This window comes from Oncorhynchus tshawytscha, linkage group LG30, assembly GCF_018296145.1.
Source record: "Oncorhynchus tshawytscha isolate Ot180627B linkage group LG30, Otsh_v2.0, whole genome shotgun sequence".
Classification (NCBI taxonomy): Eukaryota; Metazoa; Chordata; class Actinopteri; order Salmoniformes; family Salmonidae; genus Oncorhynchus; species Oncorhynchus tshawytscha.
In genome coordinates, this window is record NC_056458.1 from 50,080,127 (window position 1) to 50,102,622 (window position 22,496).

General features: G+C 48.3%; 1 protein-coding gene across 7 annotated transcripts in view; it reads right to left on the minus strand.

Moving 5' to 3' along the window:
- LOC112247942 (serine/threonine-protein kinase DCLK1-like) overlaps positions 1-22,263 on the minus strand; it is a 149,203-nt gene extending 126,940 nt beyond the window's left edge. For 5 of the 7 annotated variants that reach the window (XR_006080384.1, XR_006080385.1, XR_006080383.1 and 2 more), the window contains exon 1: positions 21,637-22,240. Coding sequence is in view for 3 of the 7 variants with exons in the window: in XM_042309209.1 (XP_042165143.1) it covers positions 21,637-21,997 (361 nt within the window). In the remaining 4 variants the exon portion in view is untranslated. Of the gene's footprint in view, positions 1-21,636 lie in introns of all 7 variants that reach the window. The other 2 variants (XM_042309210.1, XM_042309212.1) reach the window with 2 other exon arrangements.
- Positions 22,264-22,496: the final 233 nt, after the last annotated feature.

A 22,496-nucleotide genomic window follows, 5' to 3' on the forward strand; every position in this document is an offset into this window, starting at 1 on the left:
GGGAGAGAGACAGGAGAGAAGACAGAGAGAGGGAGAGAGATGGGGAGAGAGAGAGATGGGGAGAGAGACAGGAGAGGGGAGAGAGACAGGGAGAAGGGGGAGATGGGGAGAGAGGAGGGAGAAGGGGAGAGAGACAGGGAGAAGGAGAGGGGAGAGAGAGACAGGGAGAGAGACAGACAGGAGAAGGGGAGAGAGACAGAGAGAGATGGGGGAGAGAGACAGGGAGAAGGAGAGAGAGACAGGGAGATGGGGAGAGAGACAGGGAGAAGGAGAGAGACAGAAGATGGGGAGAGAGACAGGGAGAAGGGGAGAGAGACAGGAGAGATGGGGAGAGAGACAGGGAGAAGGGGAGAGAGACAGGAGAGAGAGATGGGGGAGAGAGACAGGGAGATGGGGAGAGAGACAGGGAGAAGGGGAGATGGGGAGAGAGACAGGAGATGGAGATGGGGGAGAGAGACAGGGAGATGGGGAGAGAGACAGGGAGATGGGGAGAGAGACAGGAGATGGGGAGAGAGACAGGGAGATGGGGGAGAGAGACAGGGAGAAGGGGAGAGAGACAGGGAGAGAGAGATGGGGAGAGAGACAGGGAGAAGGAGATAGGAGACAGAGAGAGATGGGGAGAGAGACAGGAGAAGGAGAGATAGGGAGAAGGAGAGATGGGGGAGAGAGAGAAACAGGAGACAGGAGAGATGGGGAGAGAGACAGGAGATGGGGGGAGAGAGACAGGGAGAAGGAGAGATGGGGAGAGAGACAGGGAGAAGGAGAGATGGGGAGAGAGACAGAGAAGACAGGAGACAGAGAAATGGGGAGAGAGGGGGAGATGGGGAGAGAGACAGGGAGATGGGGAGAGAGACAGGAGAAGGAGATGGGGAGAGAGACAGGGAGATGGGGAGAGAGACAGGAGAAGGGGGAGAGACAGGGAGATGGGGAGAGCGGGGAGAGAGACAGGGAGAAGGGGAGATGGGGAGAGAGACAGGGAGAAGGGGAGATGGGGAGAGAGACAGGGAGATGGGGGAGAGAGACAGGGAAGGAGAGAGGGACAGGGAGAATGAGAGGGGAGAGAGACAGGGAGAATGAGAGGGGGAGAGAGACAGGGAGAATGAGAGGGGGAGAGAGACAGGAGAATGAGAGGGGAGAGAGACAGGGAGAATGAGAGGGAGAGAGACAGGGAGAAGGAGAGGGGGAGAGAGACAGGGAGAAGGAGAGAGAGACAGGGGGAAGGGGAGAGAGACAGGAGAGAGGAGAGAGGGACAGGGAGAATGAGAGGGAGAGAGACAGGAGAATGAGAGGGGAGAGAGACAGGAGAGATGAGAGGGGAGAGAGAGACAGGAGAATGAGAGGGGAGAGGGGGAGAGGAGAGGGGAGAGACAGGAAAAGGGGAGGAGAGAGAGAAGGAGAGGGGGAGAGAGACAGGGAGAAGAGGGGGAGAGAGAGAAGGGAGAAGGGGAGGGGAGAGAGAGAGACAGGGAGAATGAGAGAGGGAGAGAGAGACAGGAGAAGGAGAGAGGGAGAGACAGGGAAAGGGGGGAGGGAGAGAAGAGAGAGGGGGAGAGAGACAGGGAGAATGAGAGAGGGAGAGAGAGACAGGGAGAAGGGGAGAGGGACAGGGAGAATGAGAGGGGGAGAGAGACAGGGAGAATGACAGGGGGAGAGACAGGGGGAGAAGGGGAGAGGGACAGGGAGAATGAGAGGGGAGAGAGACAGGGAAGATGAGAGGGGAGAGAGACAGGGAGAATGAGAGGGGGAGAGAGAGGGAGAAGGGAGAGGGGGAGAGACAGGAAAAGGGGAGAGGGGAGAGAGAAGGAGAGGGGAGAGAGACAGGGAGAAGGAGAGGGGGAGAGAGACAGGAGAAGGAGGGGGAGAGACAGGGAAAAGGGGAGAGGGGAGAGAGAAGGAGAGGGGGAGAGAGACAGGGAGAATGAGAGGGGAGAGAGACAGGAGAGGGGAGAGGGACAGGGAGAATGAGAGGGGGAGAGAGACAGGAGAAGAGAGGGGAGAGAGACAGGGAGAATGAGAGGGGAGAGAGACAGGAGAATGAGAGGGGGAGAGAGACAGGGAGAATGAGAGGGGAGAGAGATAGGGAGATGGGGAGAGAGACAGGGAGAATGAGAGGGGGTGAGAGACAGGAGAATGAGAGGGGAGAGAGACAGGGAGAAGGGGAGAGAGACAGGGAGAAGGGGAGAGAGACAGGGGAGAAGGGGAGAGAGACAGGGAGAATGAGAGGAGAGAGACAGGGAGAATGAGAGGGGGAGAGAGACAGGGGAGAAGGGGAGAGAGACAGGGAGAATGAGAGGGGAGAGAGATAGGGAGATGGGGAGAGAGACAGGGAGAATGAGAGGGGAGAGAGACAGGGAGAAAGGGAGAGAGACAGGGAGAATGAGAGGGGAGAGAGACAGGGAGAATGAGAGGGGGAGAGAGATAGACAGGAGATGGGGAGAGAGACAGGGAGAATGAGAGGGGAGAGAGACAGGAGAAGGGGAGAGAGACAGGGAGAATGAGAGAGGAGAGAGACAGGGAGAATGAGAGGGGAGAGAGACAGGGAGAAGGGGAGAGAGACAGGAGAAGGGGAGAGAGACAGGGAGAATGGGGAGAGAGACAGGGAGAAGGGGAGAGAGACAGGGAGAATGAGAGGGGGAGAGAGACAGGGAGAATGAGAGGGGGAGAGAGACAGGGAGAAGGGGAGAGAGACAGGAGAATGAGAGGGGGAGAGAGATAGGGAGATGGGGAGAGAGACAGGGAGAATGAGAGAGACAGGGGGAGAGAGACAGGGAGAATGAGAGGGGAGAGAGATGGGGGAGAGAGACAGGGAGAGGGGAGAGAGACAGGAGAAGGGGAGATGGGGGAGAGAGACAGGGAGAAGGAGAGGGGAGAGAGATGGGGGGAGAGAGACAGGGAGAGGGGGAGAGAGACAGGGAGAAGGGAGGGAGAGGGAGACAGGGAGAATGAGAGGGGGAGAGAGACAGGGAGATGGGGAGAGAGACAGGGAGAATGAGAGGGGAGAGAGACATGGGGGAGAGGGGAGAGAGACAGGGAGAATGAGAGGGGAGAGAGATGGGGAGAGAGACAGATGGGGAGAGAAGGGAGATGGGGGAGAGAGACGGGGAGGGGGAGAGAGACAGGGAGAAGGGGAGGGGGAGAGAGATGAGGGGGAGAGAGACAGGAGAAGGAGATTGGGGAGAGAGACAGGAGAAGGGGAGATGGGGAGAGAGATGGGGAGAGAGACAGGAGAAGGGGAGACAAGGGGAGAGATGGGGGAGAGGGGGAGAGAGATGGGGGGAGATGGGGAGAGAGATGGGGGAGAGATGGGGGAGAGAGATGGGGAGAGAGAAGGGAGATGGGGAGAGAGACGGGGAAGGGGAGATGGGGGAGAGAGATGGGGGGGAGACGGGGGGGGAGAGAGATGGGGGGGGAGATGGGGAGAGAGACGGGGAGAGATGGGGAGAGAGATGGGGAGAAGGGGAGATGGGGGAGAGAGAAGGGGAGATGGGGGAGAGAGATGGGGAGAAGGGAGATGGGGGAGAGAGACGGGGAGAAGGGGAGATGGGGGAGAGAGGGGGGGAGGGGATAGGGAGAGAGATGGGGGGAGATGGGGAGAGAGACGGGGGAGGGGGATAGGGGAGAGAGACGGGGGAGGGGGATATAGGGGAGAGAGACGGGGAGAGAGGAGATAGAGGAGACAGACGGGGAGGGGGAGATGAGGGAGAGAGACGGGGAGGGGAGATGAGGGGGAGGGGGAGAGAGACAGGAGAAGGAGAGGGGAGGGAGAAGGGGAGATTGGGGAGAGAGACGGGAGAGACAGGGGGGAGAGAGACAGGGAGAAGGGGAGATGGGGAGAGAGACAGGGAGAAGGGGAGATTGGGGAGAGAGACAGAGAGAAGGGGAGGGGAGAGATGGGGTGAGAGACAGGGAGAAGGGGAGATGGGGGAGAGAGACATGGAGAAGGGGAGGGGGAGAGAGATAGAGGGAGGGGGAGAGAGATGGGGAGAGGGGAGGGGAGGGGGAGAGAGACGGGGAGGGGGGGGATATGGGGGAGAGAGACGGGGAGGGGGATATAGGGAGAGACGGGGGGGGGAGATAGAGACGGGGAGGGGGAGATAGAGGAGAGAGACGGGGGAGGGGGGGAGGGGGAGATAGAGGAGAGAGACGGGGGGGAGATAGGGGAGAGAGAGATAGGGGGGAGGGGAGATAGGGGGAGGGGGAGAGGAGAGAGAAGGGGGGGAGGGGGAGATAGGGGAGGAGAGATGGGGAGAGAGAGGGGGAGAGACGGGGGGGGAGAAGGGGAGATGGGGAGAGAGACAGGGAGAAGGGGAGATGGGGGAGAAGGGGAGAGATGGGGAGAGAGATAGGGAGGGGAGGGGGAGATAGGAGAGATAGAGGAGACAGACGGGAGACGGGGGGGAGATAGAGGAGACAGACGGGAGGGGAGGGAGGGGGAGATAGGGAGAGGGAGACAGACGGGGAGGGGGAGATAGAGGAGACAGACAGGGGAGGGGGAGATAGGAGACAGACGGGGAGGGGGAGAGAGATGGGGAGAGGGAGAGAGACGGGGAGAAGGGGATGGAGAGAGAGACAGGGAGGGAGAAGGGAGAGAGACAGAGAGGAAGGAGAGACAGGGATGGGAGATGGGGAGAGAGACAGGGAGAAGGAGAAGGGGAGAGAGACAGGGAGAAGGAGAAGGGGAGAGAGACAGGGAGAAGGAGAAGGGGGAGAGAGACAGGGAGAAGGAGAAGGGGAGAGAGACAGGGAGAAGGAGAGAGGGGAGAGAGACAGGGGGAGAAGGAGAGGGGAGAGAGACAGGGGGGGAGAGAGACAGGGGAGAAGGGGGGAGAGAGACAGGGAGAAGGGGAGATGAGGGGGAGAGAGACAGGGAGAAGGGGAGAAGGAGAGAGAGACAGGGAGAAGGGGAGATGGGGGAGAGAGACAGGGAGAAGGGGAGGGGGAGAGAGATGGGGGAGAGAGACAGGGAGATGGGGAGGGGGAGAGAGAGAGAGAGAGAGACGGGGGGGGGAGATAGAGGAGAGAGACGGGGAGGGGTAAGATGGGGGAGAGAGACAGGGAGGGGGAGATGGGGGAGAGAGACAGGGAGGGGAGATGGGGGGCGAGACAGGGAGAAGGGGAGGGGGAGATTCTTAAATGGAAGTAGTTTGGAACCACCAAGACTCTTCCTAGAGCTCTGCCGCTCGGACAAACTGAGCAATCGGGGGAGAAGGGCCTTGGTCAGGGAGGTGACCAAGAAGAAAATTTCAAGATGGCACCGATAGAGATGGCATCTTCGCTTCTAGTCCTTAGGAAACTGTGCAGTATCTTGTTTTATTTATATATTATTTCTTACATTGTTCGCCCAGAAAACCTTAAGCGTTATAATTCACCTGACTGAATTCCTCACAATCAAATGCCGACGAACTCTCCTCGGTTATCGTCACAGCCGTGTATCTCCCCCCGCAAGCGGATACCAAGACAGCCATCAAGGAACTTCACTAGACTTTATACAAACTGGAAACAATATATCCTGAGGCTGCATTTATTGTAGCTGGGGATTTTAACAAAGATAATTTGAGAACAAGGTTACCTAAATTCTATCAGCATACCGATTGCAGTACACGTGCGAGTAACACGCTCAACCATTTCTGCTGTAACTTCTGTGATGCATACAAGGCCCTATCCCCGACCTCCTTTCGGCAAATTCAACCATGACTCCATCTTGTATCTTCCCTTCCAATAGGCAGAAACTAAAACAGGAAACGCCAATGCTGGTCTGATTAATCGGATTCCGTGCTTCAAGATTGCTCCGATCATGTAGACTGGGACATGTTCTGGATAGCCTCAGAGGATAACATTGACGTATACGCTGATTCGGTGAGCGAGTTTATAAGGAAGTTTATAGGAGATGTTGTACCCACTGTGACTATTAAAACCTTGTCTAACCAGAAACCATGGTTTGATGACATCATTTGTGAAAAACTAAAATCACTTACAACCACATTTAATCACAGCAAGGCGACTGGAAACATGGCAGAATACAAACAGTGTTATTCCCTCCGTAAGGCAATCAAACAAGCAAAACGTCAGCATAGAGACAAAGTAGAGTCGCAATTCAACGGCTCAAACACGAGGTGTATGTGGCAGGGTCTACAGTCAATCACGGATTACAAAAAGAAAACCAGCCCCGCCGTGGACAACAACGTCCTGCTTCCAGACAAATTAAACAACCTCTTTGAGTGTTTTGAGGACAATACAGTGCCACCTACGCGGCCCGCTACCAAAGACTGTGGGCTTTCCTTCTCCGTGGCCGACGTGAGTAAAACATTTAAACGTGTTGCCGGCCGAGACGGCATCCCTAGCCACGTCCACAGAGCAATGCGCAGACCAGCTGGCCGGTGTGTTTATGGACATATTCAATCAATCCCTATACCAGTCTGCTGTTCCCACATGCTTCAAGAGGGCCACCATTGTTCCTGTTCCCAAGAAAGCTAAGGTAACTGAGCTAAACGACTACCGCCCCGTAGCACTCACATCCGTCATCATGAAGTGCTTTGAGAGACTAGTCAAGGACCATATCACCTCCACCCTTGACCCACTCCAATTTGCTTACCGCCCAAATAGGTCCACAGACGATGCAATCTCAACCACACTGCACACTGCCCTAACCCATCTGGACAAGAGGAATACCTATGTGAGAATGCTGTTCATCGACTACAGCTCGGCATTCAACACCATAGTACCCTCCAAGCTCGTCATCAAGCTCGAGACCCTGGGTCTCGACCCCGCCCTGTGCAACTGGGTACTGGACTGGACTTCCTGACGGGCCGCCCCAGGTGGTGAGGGTAGGCAACAACATCTCCTCCCCGCTGATCCTCAACACTGGGGCCCCACAAGGGTGCGTTCTGAGCCCTCTCCTCTACTCCCTGTTCACCCACGACTGCGTGGCCATGCACGCCTCCAACTCAATCATCAAGTTTGCGGACGACACAACAGTGGTAGGCTTGATTACCAACAATGACGAGACGGCCTACAGGGAGGAGGTGAGGGCCCTCGGAGTGTGGTGTCAGGAAAATAACCTCACACTCAACGTCAACAAAACTAAGGAGATGATTGTGGACTTCAGGAAACAGCAGAGGGAACACCCCCCCATCCACATCGATGGAACAGTAGTGGAGAGGGTAGCAAGTTTTAAGTTCCTTGGCACACACATCACAGACAAACTGAATTGGTCCACCCACACAGACAGCATCGTGAGGAAGGCGCAGCAGCGCCTCTTCAACCTCAGGAGGCTGAAGAAATTTGGCTTGTCACCAAAAGCACTCACAAACTTCTACAGATGCACAATCGAGAGCATCCTGGCGGGCTGTATCACCGCCTGGTATGGCAACTGCACCGCCCTCAACCGTAAGGCTCTCCAGAGGGTAGTGAGGTCTGCACAACGCATCACCGGGGGCAAACTACCTGCCCTCCAGGATACCTACACCACCCGATGCTACAGGAAGGCCATAAAGATCATCAAGGACATCAACCACCCGAGCCACTGCCTGTTCACCCCGCTGTCATCCAGAAGGCGAGGTCAGTACAGGTGCATCAAAGCTGGGACCGAGAGACTGAAAAACAGCTTCTATCTCAAGGCCATCAGACTGTTAAACAGCCACCACTAACATTGAGTGGCTACTGCCAACACACTGTCAATGACACTGACTCTACTCCAGCCACTTTAATCATGGGAATTGATGGGAAATGATGTAAATATATCACTAGCCACTTTAAACAATGCTACCTTATAGAATGTTACTTACCCTACATTATTCATCTCATATGCATACGTAGATACTGTACTCTATATCATCGACTGCATCCTTATGTAATACATGTATCACTAGCCACTTTAACTATGCCACTTGGTTTACATACTCATCTCATATGTATATACTGTACTCAATATCATCTACTGTATCTTGCCTATGCTGCTCTGTACCATCACTCATTCATATATCCTTATGTACATATTCTTTATCCCCTTACACTGTGTATAAGACAGTAGTTTTTTTGGAATTGTTAGTTAGATTACTTGTTGGTTATTACTGCATTGTCGGAACTAGAAGCACAAGCATTTCGCTACACTCGCATTAACATCTGCTAACCATGTGTATGTGACTGTTACGCACGCCTCTATGAAGAGGGAACGCAACACCCTGCTACAACTAAACTCTCTGTGAAGCGAAAAAGGTATGGATCAAATAACATTTGATTTGATTTGATTTGATTTGTGTATCTCACTGATCATCCCTAAAGCCAACACCTCATTTGGCTGCCTTTCGTTCCAGTACTCTGCTGCCTGTGACTGGAACGAATTGCAAAAATCGCTGAAGTTGGAGACTTTTATCTCCCTCACCAACTTCAAACATCAGCTATCTGAGCAGCTAACCGATCGCTGCAGCTGTACATAGTCTATTGGTAAATAGCCCACCCATTTTCACCTACCTCATCCCCATACTGTTTTTATTTATTTACTTTTCTGCTCTTTTGCACACCAATATCTCTACCTGTACATGACCATCTGATCATTTATCACTCCAGTGTTAATCTGCAAAATTGTAACTATTCGTCTACCTCCTCATGCCTTTTGCACACATTGTATATAGACTCCCCCTTTGTTTTCTACTGTGTTATTGACTTGTTAATTGTTTATTCCATGTGTAACTCTGTGTTGTCTGCTCACACTGCTTTGCTTTATCTTGGCCAGGTCGCAGTTGTAAATGAGAACTTGTTCTCAACTAGCCTACCTGGTTAAATAAAGGTGTTCTCAACTGGCCGACCTGGTTAAATAAAGGTGTTCTCAACTAGCCTACCTGGTTAAATAAAGGTGTTCTCAACTAGCCTACCTGGTTAAATAAAGGTGTTCTCAACTAGCCTACCTGGTTAAATAAAGGTGTTCTCAACTAGCCTACCTGGTTAAATAAAGGTGTTCTCAACTAGCCTACCTGGTTAAATAAAGGTGTTCTCAACTAGCCTACCTGGTTAAATAAAGGTGTTCTCAACTAGCCTACCTGGTTAAATAAAGGTGTTCTCAACTAGCCTACCTGGTTAAATAAAGGTGTTCTCAACTAGCCTACCTGGTTAAATAAAGGTGTTCTCAACTAGCCTACCTGGTTAAATAAAGGTGTTCTCAACTAGCCTACCTGGTTAAATAAAGGTGTTCTCAACTAGCCTACCTGGTTAAATAAAGGTGTTCTCAACTGGCCTACCTGGTTAAATAAAGGTGTTCTCAACTAGCCTACCTGGTTAAATAAAGGTGTTCTCAACTGGCCTACCTGGTTAAATAAAGGTGTTCTCAACTAGCCTACCTGGTTAAATAAAGGTGTTCTCAACTAGCCTACCTGGTTAAATAAAGGTGTTCTCAACTAGCCTACCTGGTTAAATAAAGGTGTTCTCAACTAGCCTACCTGGTTAAATAAAGGTGTTCTCAACTAGCCTACCTGGTTAAATAAAGGTGTTCTCAACTAGCCTACCTGGTTAAATAAAGGTGTTCTCAACTAGCCTACCTGGTTAAATAAAGGTGTTCTCAACTAGCCTACCTGGTTAAATAAAGGTGTTCTCAACTAGCCTACCTGGTTAAATAAAGGTGTTCTCAACTAGCCTACCTGGTTAAATAAAGGTGTTCTCAACTAGCCTACCTGGTTAAATAAAGGTGTTCTCAACTGGCCTACCTGGTTAAATAAAGGTGTTCTCAACTAGCCTACCTGGTTAAATAAAGGTGTTCTCAACTAGCCTACCTGGTTAAATAAAGGTGTTCTCAACTAGCCTACCTGGTTAAATAAAGGTGTTCTCAACTGGCCTACCTGGTTAAATAAAGGTGTTCTCAACTGGCCTACCTGGTTAAATAAAGGTGTTCTCAACTAGCCTACCTGGTTAAATAAAGGTGTTCTCAACTAGCCTACCTGGTTAAATAAAGGTGTTCTCAACTGGCCTACCTGGTTAAATAAAGGTGTTCTCAACTAGCCTACCTGGTTAAATAAAGGTGTTCTCAACTAGCCTACCTGGTTAAATAACGGTGTTCTCAACTAGCCTACCTGGTTAAATAAAGGTGTTCTCAACTAGCCTACCTGGTTAAATAAAGGTGTTCTCAACTAGCCTACCTGGTTAAATAAAGGTGTTCTCAACTGGCCTACCTGGTTAAATAAAGGTGTTCTCAACTAGCCTACCTGGTTAAATAAAGGTGTTCTCAACTGGCCTACCTGGTTAAATAAAGGTGTTCTCAACTAGCCTACCTGGTTAAATAAAGGTGTTCTCAACTGGCCTACCTGGTTAAATAAAGGTGTTCTCAACTAGCCTACCTGGTTAAATAAAGGTGTTCTCAACTAGCCTACCTGGTTAAATAACGGTGTTCTCAACTAGCCTACCTGGTTAAATAAAGGTGTTCTCAACTAGCCTACCTGGTTAAATAAAGGTGTTCTCAACTAGCCTACCTGGTTAAATAAAGGTGTTCTCAACTAGCCTACCTGGTTAAATAAAGGTGTTCTCAACTAGCCTACCTGGTTAAATAAAGGTGTTCTCAACTGGCCTACCTGGTTAATAAAGGTGTTCTCAACTAGCCTACCTGGTTAAATAAAGGTGTTCTCAACTAGCCTACCTGGTTAAATAAAGGTGTTCTCAACTAGCCTACCTGGTTAAATAAAGGTGTTCTCAACTAGCCTACCTGGTTAAATAAAGGTGTTCTCAACTAGCCTACCTGGTTAAATAAAGGTGTTCTCAACTAGCCTACCTGGTTAAATAAAGGTGTTCTCAACTGGCCTACCTGGTTAAATAAAGGTGTTCTCAACTAGCCTACCTGGTTAAATAAAGGTGTTCTCAACTAGCCTACCTGGTTAAATAAAGGTGTTCTCAACTAGCCTACCTGGTTAAATAAAGGTGTTCTCAACTAGCCTACCTGGTTAAATAAAGGTGTTCTCAACTAGTCTACCTGGTTAAATAAAGGTGAAATAAATCAAATAAAAAAAGAGCAAAGTACAGAGAGATCCTTGATGAAAACCTGCTCCAGAGAGCTTGGGACCTCAGACTGGGGTGAAGGTTCACCTTCCAACAGGACAACGACCCTAAGCACACAGCCAAGACAACACAGGAGTGGCTTCGGGACTAGTCTCTTGAACCCGATCGAACAGCTCTGAAGAGACCTGAAAATAGCTGTGCAGCGATGCTCCCCATTCAACCTGACAGAGCTTGAGAGGATCTGCAGAGAGGAATGGGATAAACTCCCAAAATACAGGTGTGCCAAGCTTGTAGCGTCAAACCCAAGAAGACTCGAGGCTGTAATCGCTGTCAAAGGTTCGTCAACAAAAGTAACAAAGTAAAGGGTCTGAATACTTATGTAAATGTACAAAAAAAATTAAAATGATTTATAGAAACCTGTTTTTGCATTGTCATTATGGGGTATTGTGTGTAGATTGATGAGGGGAAAAACATTTCAATCTATTTTAGAATAAGACTAACGTAACAAAATGTGGGAAGACACTATATAACAATGTGGACGCTGCCCTAGTCTAGTCACCTCCTCTATAACAATGTGGATACGGCCCTAGTCTAGTCACCTCCTCTATAACAATGTGGATACGGCCCTAGTCTAGTCACCTCTATAACAATGTGGATACGGCCCTAGTCTAGTCACCTCTATAACAATGTGGATACGGCCCTAGTCTAGTCACCTCCTCTATAACAATGTGGATACGGCCCTAGTCTAGTCACCTCCTCTATAACAATGTGGATACGGCCCTAGTCTAGTCACCTCCTCTATAACAATGTGGATACGGCCCTAGTCTAGTCACCTCTATAACAATGTGGATACGGCCCTAGTCTAGTCACCTCCTCTATAACAATGTGGATACGGCCCTAGTCTAGTCACCTCCTCTATATCAATGTGGATACGGCCCTAGTCTAGTCCACTCTATACCAATGTGGATACGGCCCTAGTCTAGTCACCTCTATAACAATGTGGATACGGCCCTAGTCTAGTCATCTCCTCTATAACAATGTGGATACGGCCCTAGTCTAGTCACCTCCTCTATAACAATGTGGATACGGCCCTAGTCTAGTCACCTCCTCTATAACAATGTGGATACGGCCCTAGTCTAGTCACCTCCTCTATAACAATGTGGATACGGCCCTAGTCTAGTCACCTCCTCTATAACAATGTGGTTACGGCCCTAGTCTAGTCACCTCCTCTATAACAATGTGGATACGGCCCTAGTCTAGTCACCTCCTCTATAACAATGTGGTTACGGCCCTAGTCTAGTCACCTCCTCTATAACAATGTGGATACGGCCCTAGTCTAGTCACCTCCTCTATAACAATGTGGATAAGGCCCTAGTCTAGTCACCTCTATAACAATGTGGATACGGCCCTAGTCTAGTCACCTCTATAACAATGTGGATACGGCCCTAGTCTAGTCACCTCTATAACAATGTGGATACGGCCCTAGTCTAGTCACCTCTATAACAATGTGGATACGGCCCTAGTCTAGTCACCTCCTCTATAACAATGTGGATACGGCCCTAGTCTAGTAATCTCCTCTTTAACAATGTGGATACGGCCCTAGTCTAGTCACCTCTATAACAATGTGGATAAGGCCCTAGTCTAGTCACCTCTATAACAATGTGGATACGGCCCTAGTCTAGTCACCTCTATAACAATGTGGATAAGGCCCTAGTCTAGTCACCTCTATAACAATGTGGATACGGCCCTAGTCTAGTCACCTCCTCTATAACAATGTGGATACGGCCCTAGTCTAGTCACCTCTATAACAATGTGGATAAGGCCCTAGTCTAGTCACCTCTATAACAATGTGGATAAGGCCCTAGTCTAGTCACCTCTATAACAATGTGGATACGGCCCTAGTCTAGTCACCTCTATAACAATGTGGATACGACCCTAGTCTAGTCATCTCCTCTATAACAATGTGGATACGGCCCTAGTCTAGTCACCTCTATAACAATGTGGATACGGCCCTAGTCTAGTCACCTCTATAACAATGTGGATACGGCCCTAGTCTAGTCACCTCTATAACAATGTGGATACGGCCCTAGTCTAGTCACCTCTATAACAATGTGGATAAGGCCCTAGTCTAGTCACCTCTATAACAATGTGGATAAGGCCCTAGTCTAGTCACCTCTATAACAATGTGGATAAGGCCCTAGTCTAGTCACCTCTATAACAATGTGGATAAGGCCCTAGTCTAGTCACCTCTATAACAATGTGGATAAGGCCCTAGTCTAGTCACCTCTATAACAATGTGGATAAGGCCCTAGTCTAGTCACCTCTATAACAATGTGGATAAGGCCCTAGTCTAGTCACCTCTATAACAATGTGGATAAGGCCCTAGTCTAGTCACCTCTATAACAATGTGGATAAGGCCCTAGTCTAGTCACCTCTATAACAATGTGGATAAGGCCCTAGTCTAGTCACCTCTATAACAATGTGGATAAGGCCCTAGTCTAGTCACCTCTATAACAATGTGGATAAGGCCCTAGTCTAGTCACCTCTATAACAATATGGATAAGGCCCTAGTCTAGTCACCTCCTCTATAACAATGTGGATACGGCCCTAGTCTAGTCACCTCTAAAACAATGTGGATACGGCCCTAGTCTAGTCACCTCTATAACAATGTGGATAAGGCCCTAGTCTAGTCACCTCTATAACAATGTGGATACGGCCCTAGTCTAGTCACCTCTATAACAATGTGGATACGACCCTAGTCTAGTCATCTCCTCTATAACAATGTGGATACGGCCCTAGTCTAGTCACCTCCTCTATAACAATGTGGATACGGCCCTAGTCTAGTCACCTCCTCTATAACAATGTGGATACGGCCCTAGTCTAGTCACCTCCTCTATAACAATGTGGATACGGCCCTAGTCTAGTCACCTCCTCTATAACAATGTGGATACGGCCCTAGTCTAGTCATCTCCTCTATAACAATGTGGATAAGGCCCTAGTCTAGTCACCTCCTCTATAACAATGTGGATACGGCCCTAGTCTAGTCACCTCCTCTATAACAATGTGGATACGGCCCTAGTCTAGTCATCTCCTCTAACAATGTGGTTACGGCCCTAGTCTAGTCATCTCCTCTATAACAATGTGGATACGGCCCTAGTCTAGTCACCTCCTCTATAACAATGTGGATACGGCCCTAGTCTAGTCACCTCTATAACAATGTGGATACGGCCCTAGTCTAGTCATCTCCTCTATAACAATGTGGATACGGCCCTAGTCTAGTCATCTCCTCTATAACAATGTGGATACGGCCCTAGTCTAGTCACCTCCTCTATAACAATGTGGATACGGCCCTAGTCTAGTCACCTCCTCTATAACAATGTGGATACGGCCCTAGTCTAGTCATCTCCTCTATAACAATGTGGATACGGCCCTAGTCTAGTCATCTCCTCTATAACAATGTGGATACGGCCCTAGTCTAGTCACCTCTATAACAATGTGGATACGGCCCTAGTCTAGTCACCTCTATAACAATGTGGATACGGCCCTAGTCTAGTCACCTCCTCTATAACAATGTGGATACGACCCTAGTCTAGTCATCTCCTCTATAACAATGTGGATACGGCCCTAGTCTAGTCACCTCCTCTATAACAATGTGGATACGACCCTAGTCTAGTCATCTCCTCTATAACAATGTGGATACGGCCCTAGTCTAGTCACCTCTATAACAATGTGGATAAGGCCCTAGTCTAGTCACCTCTATAACAATGTGGATACGGCCCTAGTCTAGTCACCTCTATAACAATGTGGATACGGCCCTAGTCTAGTCACCTCTATAACAATGTGGATACGGCCCTAGTCTAGTCACCTCCTCTATAACAATGTGGATACGGCCCTAGTCTAGTCACCTCCTCTATAACAATGTGGATACGGCCCTAGTCTAGTCACCTCCTCTATAACAATGTGGATACGACCCTAGTCTAGTCACCTCCTCTATAACAATGTGGATACGGCCCTAGTCTAGTCACCTCCTCTATAACAATGTGGATACGGCCCTAGTCTAGTCACCTCTATAACAATGTGGATACGGCCCTAGTCTAGTCACCTCCTCTATAACAATGTGGATACGGCCCTAGTCTAGTCACCTCTATAACAATGTGGATACGGCCCTAGTCTAGTCATCTCCTCTATAACAATGTGGTTACGGCCCTAGTCTAGTCACCTCTATAACAATGTGGATACGGCCCTAGTCTAGTCACCTCTATAACAATGTGGATACGGCCCTAGTCTAGTCATCTCCTCTATAACAATGTGGTTACGGCCCTAGTCTAGTCACCTCTATAACAATGTGGATACGGCCCTGGTCTAGTCACCTCTATAACAATGTGGATACGGCCCTAGTCTAGTCACCTCCTCTATAACAATGTGGATACGGCCCTAGTCTAGTCACCTCCTCTATAACAATGTGGATACGGCCCTAGTCTAGTCACCTCCTCTATAACAATGTGGATACGGCCCTAGTCTAGTCACCTCCTCTATAACAATGTGGATACGGCCCTAGTCTAGTCACCTCTATAACAATGGGATACGGCCCTAGTCTAGTCACCTCCTCTATAACAATGTGGATACGGCCCTAGTCTAGTCACCTCCTCTATATCAATGTGGATACGGCCCTAGTCTAGTCCACTCTATACCAATGTGGATACGGCCCTAGTCTAGTCACCTCTATAACAATGTGGATACGGCCCTAGTCTAGTCATCTCCTCTATAACAATGTGGATACGGCCCTAGTCTAGTCACCTCCTCTATAACAATGTGGATACGGCCCTAGTCTAGTCACCTCCTCTATAACAATGTGGATACGGCCCTAGTCTAGTCACCTCCTCTATAACAATGTGGATACGGCCCTAGTCTAGTCACCTCCTCTATAACAATGTGGTTACGGCCCTAGTCTAGTCACCTCCTCTATAACAATGTGGATACGGCCCTAGTCTAGTCACCTCCTCTATAACAATGTGGTTACGGCCCTAGTCTAGTCACCTCCTCTATAACAATGTGGATACGGCCCTAGTCTAGTCACCTCCTCTATAACAATGTGGATAAGGCCCTAGTCTAGTCACCTCTATAACAATGTGGATACGGCCCTAGTCTAGTCACCTCTATAACAATGTGGATACGGCCCTAGTCTAGTCACCTCTATAACAATGTGGATACGGCCCTAGTCTAGTCACCTCTATAACAATGTGGATACGGCCCTAGTCTAGTCACCTCCTCTATAACAATGTGGATACGGCCCTAGTCTAGTAATCTCCTCTTTAACAATGTGGATACGGCCCTAGTCTAGTCACCTCTATAACAATGTGGATAAGGCCCTAGTCTAGTCACCTCTATAACAATGTGGATACGGCCCTAGTCTAGTCACCTCTATAACAATGTGGATAAGGCCCTAGTCTAGTCACCTCTATAACAATGTGGATACGGCCCTAGTCTAGTCACCTCCTCTATAACAATGTGGATACGGCCCTAGTCTAGTCACCTCTATAACAATGTGGATAAGGCCCTAGTCTAGTCACCTCTATAACAATGTGGATAAGGCCCTAGTCTAGTCACCTCTATAACAATGTGGATACGGCCCTAGTCTAGTCACCTCTATAACAATGTGGATACGACCCTAGTCTAGTCATCTCCTCTATAACAATGTGGATACGGCCCTAGTCTAGTCACCTCTATAACAATGTGGATACGGCCCTAGTCTAGTCACCTCTATAACAATGTGGATACGGCCCTAGTCTAGTCACCTCTATAACAATGTGGATACGGCCCTAGTCTAGTCACCTCTATAACAATGTGGATAAGGCCCTAGTCTAGTCACCTCTATAACAATGTGGATAAGGCCCTAGTCTAGTCACCTCTATAACAATGTGGATAAGGCCCTAGTCTAGTCACCTCTATAACAATGTGGATAAGGCCCTAGTCTAGTCACCTCTATAACAATGTGGATAAGGCCCTAGTCTAGTCACCTCTATAACAATGTGGATAAGGCCCTAGTCTAGTCACCTCTATAACAATGTGGATAAGGCCCTAGTCTAGTCACCTCTATAACAATGTGGATAAGGCCCTAGTCTAGTCACCTCTATAACAATGTGGATAAGGCCCTAGTCTAGTCACCTCTATAACAATGTGGATAAGGCCCTAGTCTAGTCACCTCTATAACAATGTGGATAAGGCCCTAGTCTAGTCACCTCTATAACAATATGGATAAGGCCCTAGTCTAGTCACCTCCTCTATAACAATGTGGATACGGCCCTAGTCTAGTCACCTCTAAAACAATGTGGATACGGCCCTAGTCTAGTCACCTCTATAACAATGTGGATAAGGCCCTAGTCTAGTCACCTCTATAACAATGTGGATACGGCCCTAGTCTAGTCACCTCTATAACAATGTGGATACGACCCTAGTCTAGTCATCTCCTCTATAACAATGTGGATACGGCCCTAGTCTAGTCACCTCCTCTATAACAATGTGGATACGGCCCTAGTCTAGTCACCTCCTCTATAACAATGTGGATACGGCCCTAGTCTAGTCACCTCCTCTATAACAATGTGGATACGGCCCTAGTCTAGTCACCTCCTCTATAACAATGTGGATACGGCCCTAGTCTAGTCATCTCCTCTATAACAATGTGGATAAGGCCCTAGTCTAGTCACCTCCTCTATAACAATGTGGATACGGCCCTAGTCTAGTCACCTCCTCTATAACAATGTGGATACGGCCCTAGTCTAGTCACCTCCTCTATAACAATGTGGATACGGCCCTAGTCTAGTCATCTCCTCTAACAATGTGGTTACGGCCCTAGTCTAGTCATCTCCTCTATAACAATGTGGATACGGCCCTAGTCTAGTCACCTCCTCTATAACAATGTGGATACGGCCCTAGTCTAGTCACCTCTATAACAATGTGGATACGGCCCTAGTCTAGTCATCTCCTCTATAACAATGTGGATACGGCCCTAGTCTAGTCATCTCCTCTATAACAATGTGGATACGGCCCTAGTCTAGTCACCTCCTCTATAACAATGTGGATACGGCCCTAGTCTAGTCACCTCCTCTATAACAATGTGGATACGGCCCTAGTCTAGTCATCTCCTCTATAACAATGTGGATACGGCCCTAGTCTAGTCATCTCCTCTATAACAATGTGGATACGGCCCTAGTCTAGTCACCTCTATAACAATGTGGATACGGCCCTAGTCTAGTCACCTCTATAACAATGTGGATACGGCCCTAGTCTAGTCACCTCCTCTATAACAATGTGGATACGACCCTAGTCTAGTCATCTCCTCTATAACAATGTGGATACGGCCCTAGTCTAGTCACCTCCTCTATAACAATGTGGATACGACCCTAGTCTAGTCATCTCCTCTATAACAATGTGGATACGGCCCTAGTCTAGTCACCTCTATAACAATGTGGATAAGGCCCTAGTCTAGTCACCTCTATAACAATGTGGATACGGCCCTAGTCTAGTCACCTCTATAACAATGTGGATACGGCCCTAGTCTAGTCACCTCTATAACAATGTGGATACGGCCCTAGTCTAGTCACCTCCTCTATAACAATGTGGATACGGCCCTAGTCTAGTCACCTCCTCTATAACAATGTGGATACGGCCCTAGTCTAGTCACCTCCTCTATAACAATGTGGATACGACCCTAGTCTAGTCACCTCCTCTATAACAATGTGGATACGGCCCTAGTCTAGTCACCTCCTCTATAACAATGTGGATACGGCCCTAGTCTAGTCACCTCTATAACAATGTGGATACGGCCCTAGTCTAGTCACCTCCTCTATAACAATGTGGATACGGCCCTAGTCTAGTCACCTCTATAACAATGTGGATACGGCCCTAGTCTAGTCATCTCCTCTATAACAATGTGGTTACGGCCCTAGTCTAGTCACCTCTATAACAATGTGGATACGGCCCTAGTCTAGTCACCTCTATAACAATGTGGATACGGCCCTAGTCTAGTCATCTCCTCTATAACAATGTGGTTACGGCCCTAGTCTAGTCACCTCTATAACAATGTGGATACGGCCCTGGTCTAGTCACCTCTATAACAATGTGGATACGGCCCTAGTCTAGTCACCTCCTCTATAACAATGTGGATACGGCCCTAGTCTAGTCACCTCCTCTATAACAATGTGGATACGGCCCTAGTCTAGTCACCTCCTCTATAACAATGTGGATACGGCCCTAGTCTAGTCACCTCCTCTATAACAATGTGGATACGTCCCTAGTCTAGTCACCTCTATAACAATGTGGATACGGCCCTAGTCTAGTCACCTCTATAACAATGTGGATACGGCCCTAGTCTAGTCACCTCTATAACAATGTGGATACGGCCCTAGTCTAGTCACCTCTATAACAATGTGGATACGGCCCTGGTCTAGTCACCTCTATAACAATGTGGATACGGCCCTAGTCTAGTCACCTCCTCTATAACAATGTGGATACGGCCCTAGTCTAGTCACCTCCTCTATAACAATGTGGATACGGCCCTAGTCTAGTCACCTCCTCTATAACAATGTGGATACGGCCCTAGTCTAGTCACCTCCTCTATAACAATGTGGATACGGCCCTAGTCTAGTCACCTCCTCTATAACAATGTGGATACGTCCCTAGTCTAGTCACCTCTATAACAATGTGGATACGGCCCTAGTCTAGTCACCTCTATAACAATGTGGATACGGCCCTAGTCTAGTCACCTCTATAACAATGTGGATACGGCCCTAGTCTAGTCACCTCTATAACAATGTGGATACGGCCCTGGTCTAGTCACCTCTATAACAATGTGGATACGGCCCTAGTCTAGTCACCTCCTCTATAACAATGTGGATACGGCCCTAGTCTAGTCACCTCCTCTATAACAATGTGGATACGGCCCTAGTCTAGTCACCTCCTCTATAACAATGTGGATACGGCCCTAGTCTAGTCACCTCTATAACAATGTGGATACGGCCCTAGTCTAGTCACCTCTATAACAATGTGGATACGGCCCTGGTCTAGTCACCTCTATAACAATGTGGATACGGCCCTAGTCTAGTCACCTCCTCTATAACAATGTGGATACGGCCCTAGTCTAGTCACCTCCTCTATAACAATGTGGATAAGGCCCTAGTCTAGTCACCTCCTCTATAACAATGTGGATACGGCCCTAGTCTAGTCATCTCCTCTATAACAATGTGGATACGTCCCTAGTCTAGTCACCTCTATAACAATGTGGATACGGCCCTAGTCTAGTCACCTCTATAACAATGTGGATACGGCCCTAGTCTAGTCACCTCTATAACAATGTGGATACGGCCCTAGTCTAGTCACCTCTATAACAATGTGGATACGGCCCTAGTCTAGTCACCTCTATAACAATGTGGATACGGCCCTAGTCTAGTCACCTCTATACCAATGTGGATACGGCCCTAGTCTAGTCACCTCTATAACAATGTGGATACGGCCCTAGTCTAGTCACCTCCTCTATACCAATGTGGATACGGCCCTAGTCTAGTCACCTCATCCATGCATTTAAGCGTTGGATTAGTCATTTTATACCTAGACTATCTTCTAGGTATCTGAATTGTATCAATCTTGATGCAAATGACCGGCTACCATCTGCCCTATCATAGTCCTTCCCTCTGCATATTGGGAGGAGTTAGTTGACTTACGGCACAAAAAGGATGCAGACGCTTCAATGGGGCAGAAGTCCATGTGTTGTTTTGATTCTGGATTGCCAGATAGCAGATCAATGGATATATGTTGTTTTCAATAAACATTTGGAGACTAAATATAATTTACATTTTGTCAACAAGCTAAGCCAACCTCGTCTGTTTTGTCCCATAGTTGTGCAGTGTTGGTTTTGTTGCTAAGCGACCAACCCATCCGTTTTGTTGCTAAACAACCAACCCATCCGTTTTGTTGCTAAACAACCAACCCATTCGTTTTGTTGCTAAACAACCAACCCATTCGTTTTGTTGCTAAGCGACCAACCCATCCGTTTTGTTGCTAAACAACCAACCCATCCGTTTTGTTGCTAAACAACCAACCCATCCGTTTTGTTGCTAAACAACCAACCCATTCATTTTGTTGCTAAACAACCAACCCATTCGTTTTGTTGCTAAACAACCAACCCGTCTACACTGAGTGCACAAAACATTAAGAACACCTGCTCTTTCCATGACATAGACTGACCAGGTGAATCCAGGTGAAAGATATGATCCCTTATTGATGTCACCTGTTAAATCCACTTCAATCATTGTAGATGAAGGGGAGGAGACAGGTGGTTAAAGAATGATTTTTAAGCCTTGAAACAATTGAGACATGGATTGTGTATGTGCTCCATTCAGAGGGTGAATGTACAAGATAAAATATTTAAGCGCCTTTGAACGGGGCATGGTAGTAGGTGCCAACTCAATAACAGAAAGGTGTTCTTAATGTTTTGTTCACTTAGTGTATAGGCACTAATTTATCATCAACCATACTCTACCCAGATCCAATGAGAGAGAGAGAGAGAGAGAGAGAGAGAGAGAGAGAGAGAGAGAGAGAGAGAGAGAGAGAGAGAGAGAGAGAGAGAGAGAGAGACCGTTTTCCAAAGTAATTAGAGCATTATATTACCCTCCAACAGTTGATCGGTGCTGGTGATCTTTTTGGTTCCGTCCGCGGAGTAAATGGTCCTGACGCCCTGCGGCAGATTCACATTATCAGACAGCGTGCGGGTTAGGTCCGCCAGCAGCGCGTCAAACGACCGGAACCGCTCCACTGAGATGGCGTACACTATCCCGTTAAAGTAGCGGTCCCCGTTGCGGTAGAAGCGGACCTTCTTGGCCTTCTTCTCTGAGCTGAGGTTCTTGAGTGTCCGGGAACGGTAGAGGCTGCAGTGGGCGCTGTGTGTCGGGCTGGTCACCCCGTTTAGCCTGCCCCCTCCTCGGCTGTTCCGTTGCGACTTATCCCGCTCATCGAAATGCTCCAGCTCCATCTCACTGCTGAAGGTCACGAGCACAGCTACACTATCTAAATAAAGAAATAGATAATTAGGACGAAAAATGTAACCAACTAAACAAACATGTCCCGTGATAATCAGAGAGATATTCCGGATAAAATGTGTAAAAATGGTGTCCAAACAACACGCGTTTTAGTTTCAATTAACCGGTTTGTCCAGAAAGCCGCGGTCTATCTCTGTTAGGACTAGTGTCCGCGGTCTCAAAATAACTTGCTAATGACAGATTATGTATAGTAGGCTTGGCTAGGCATGGTATGTCATGGGGTTGCAAGGGAAGCAGAGAATTAGTTACTGGTCTTAGTCCCATAGCCATGTGCTTTCTGTTGCTTTATAAATATGTAAATGCTGCGCACAGAGACCAGAGCAGAGATACTGCAGGGAGTCTCCGCTTGAACACAATCAATACCTAACTAATTGTTTACGAAGCTGTTTGATTACAATTCAAACAAATTCCAAAACTAAGAAAAAGATGAAT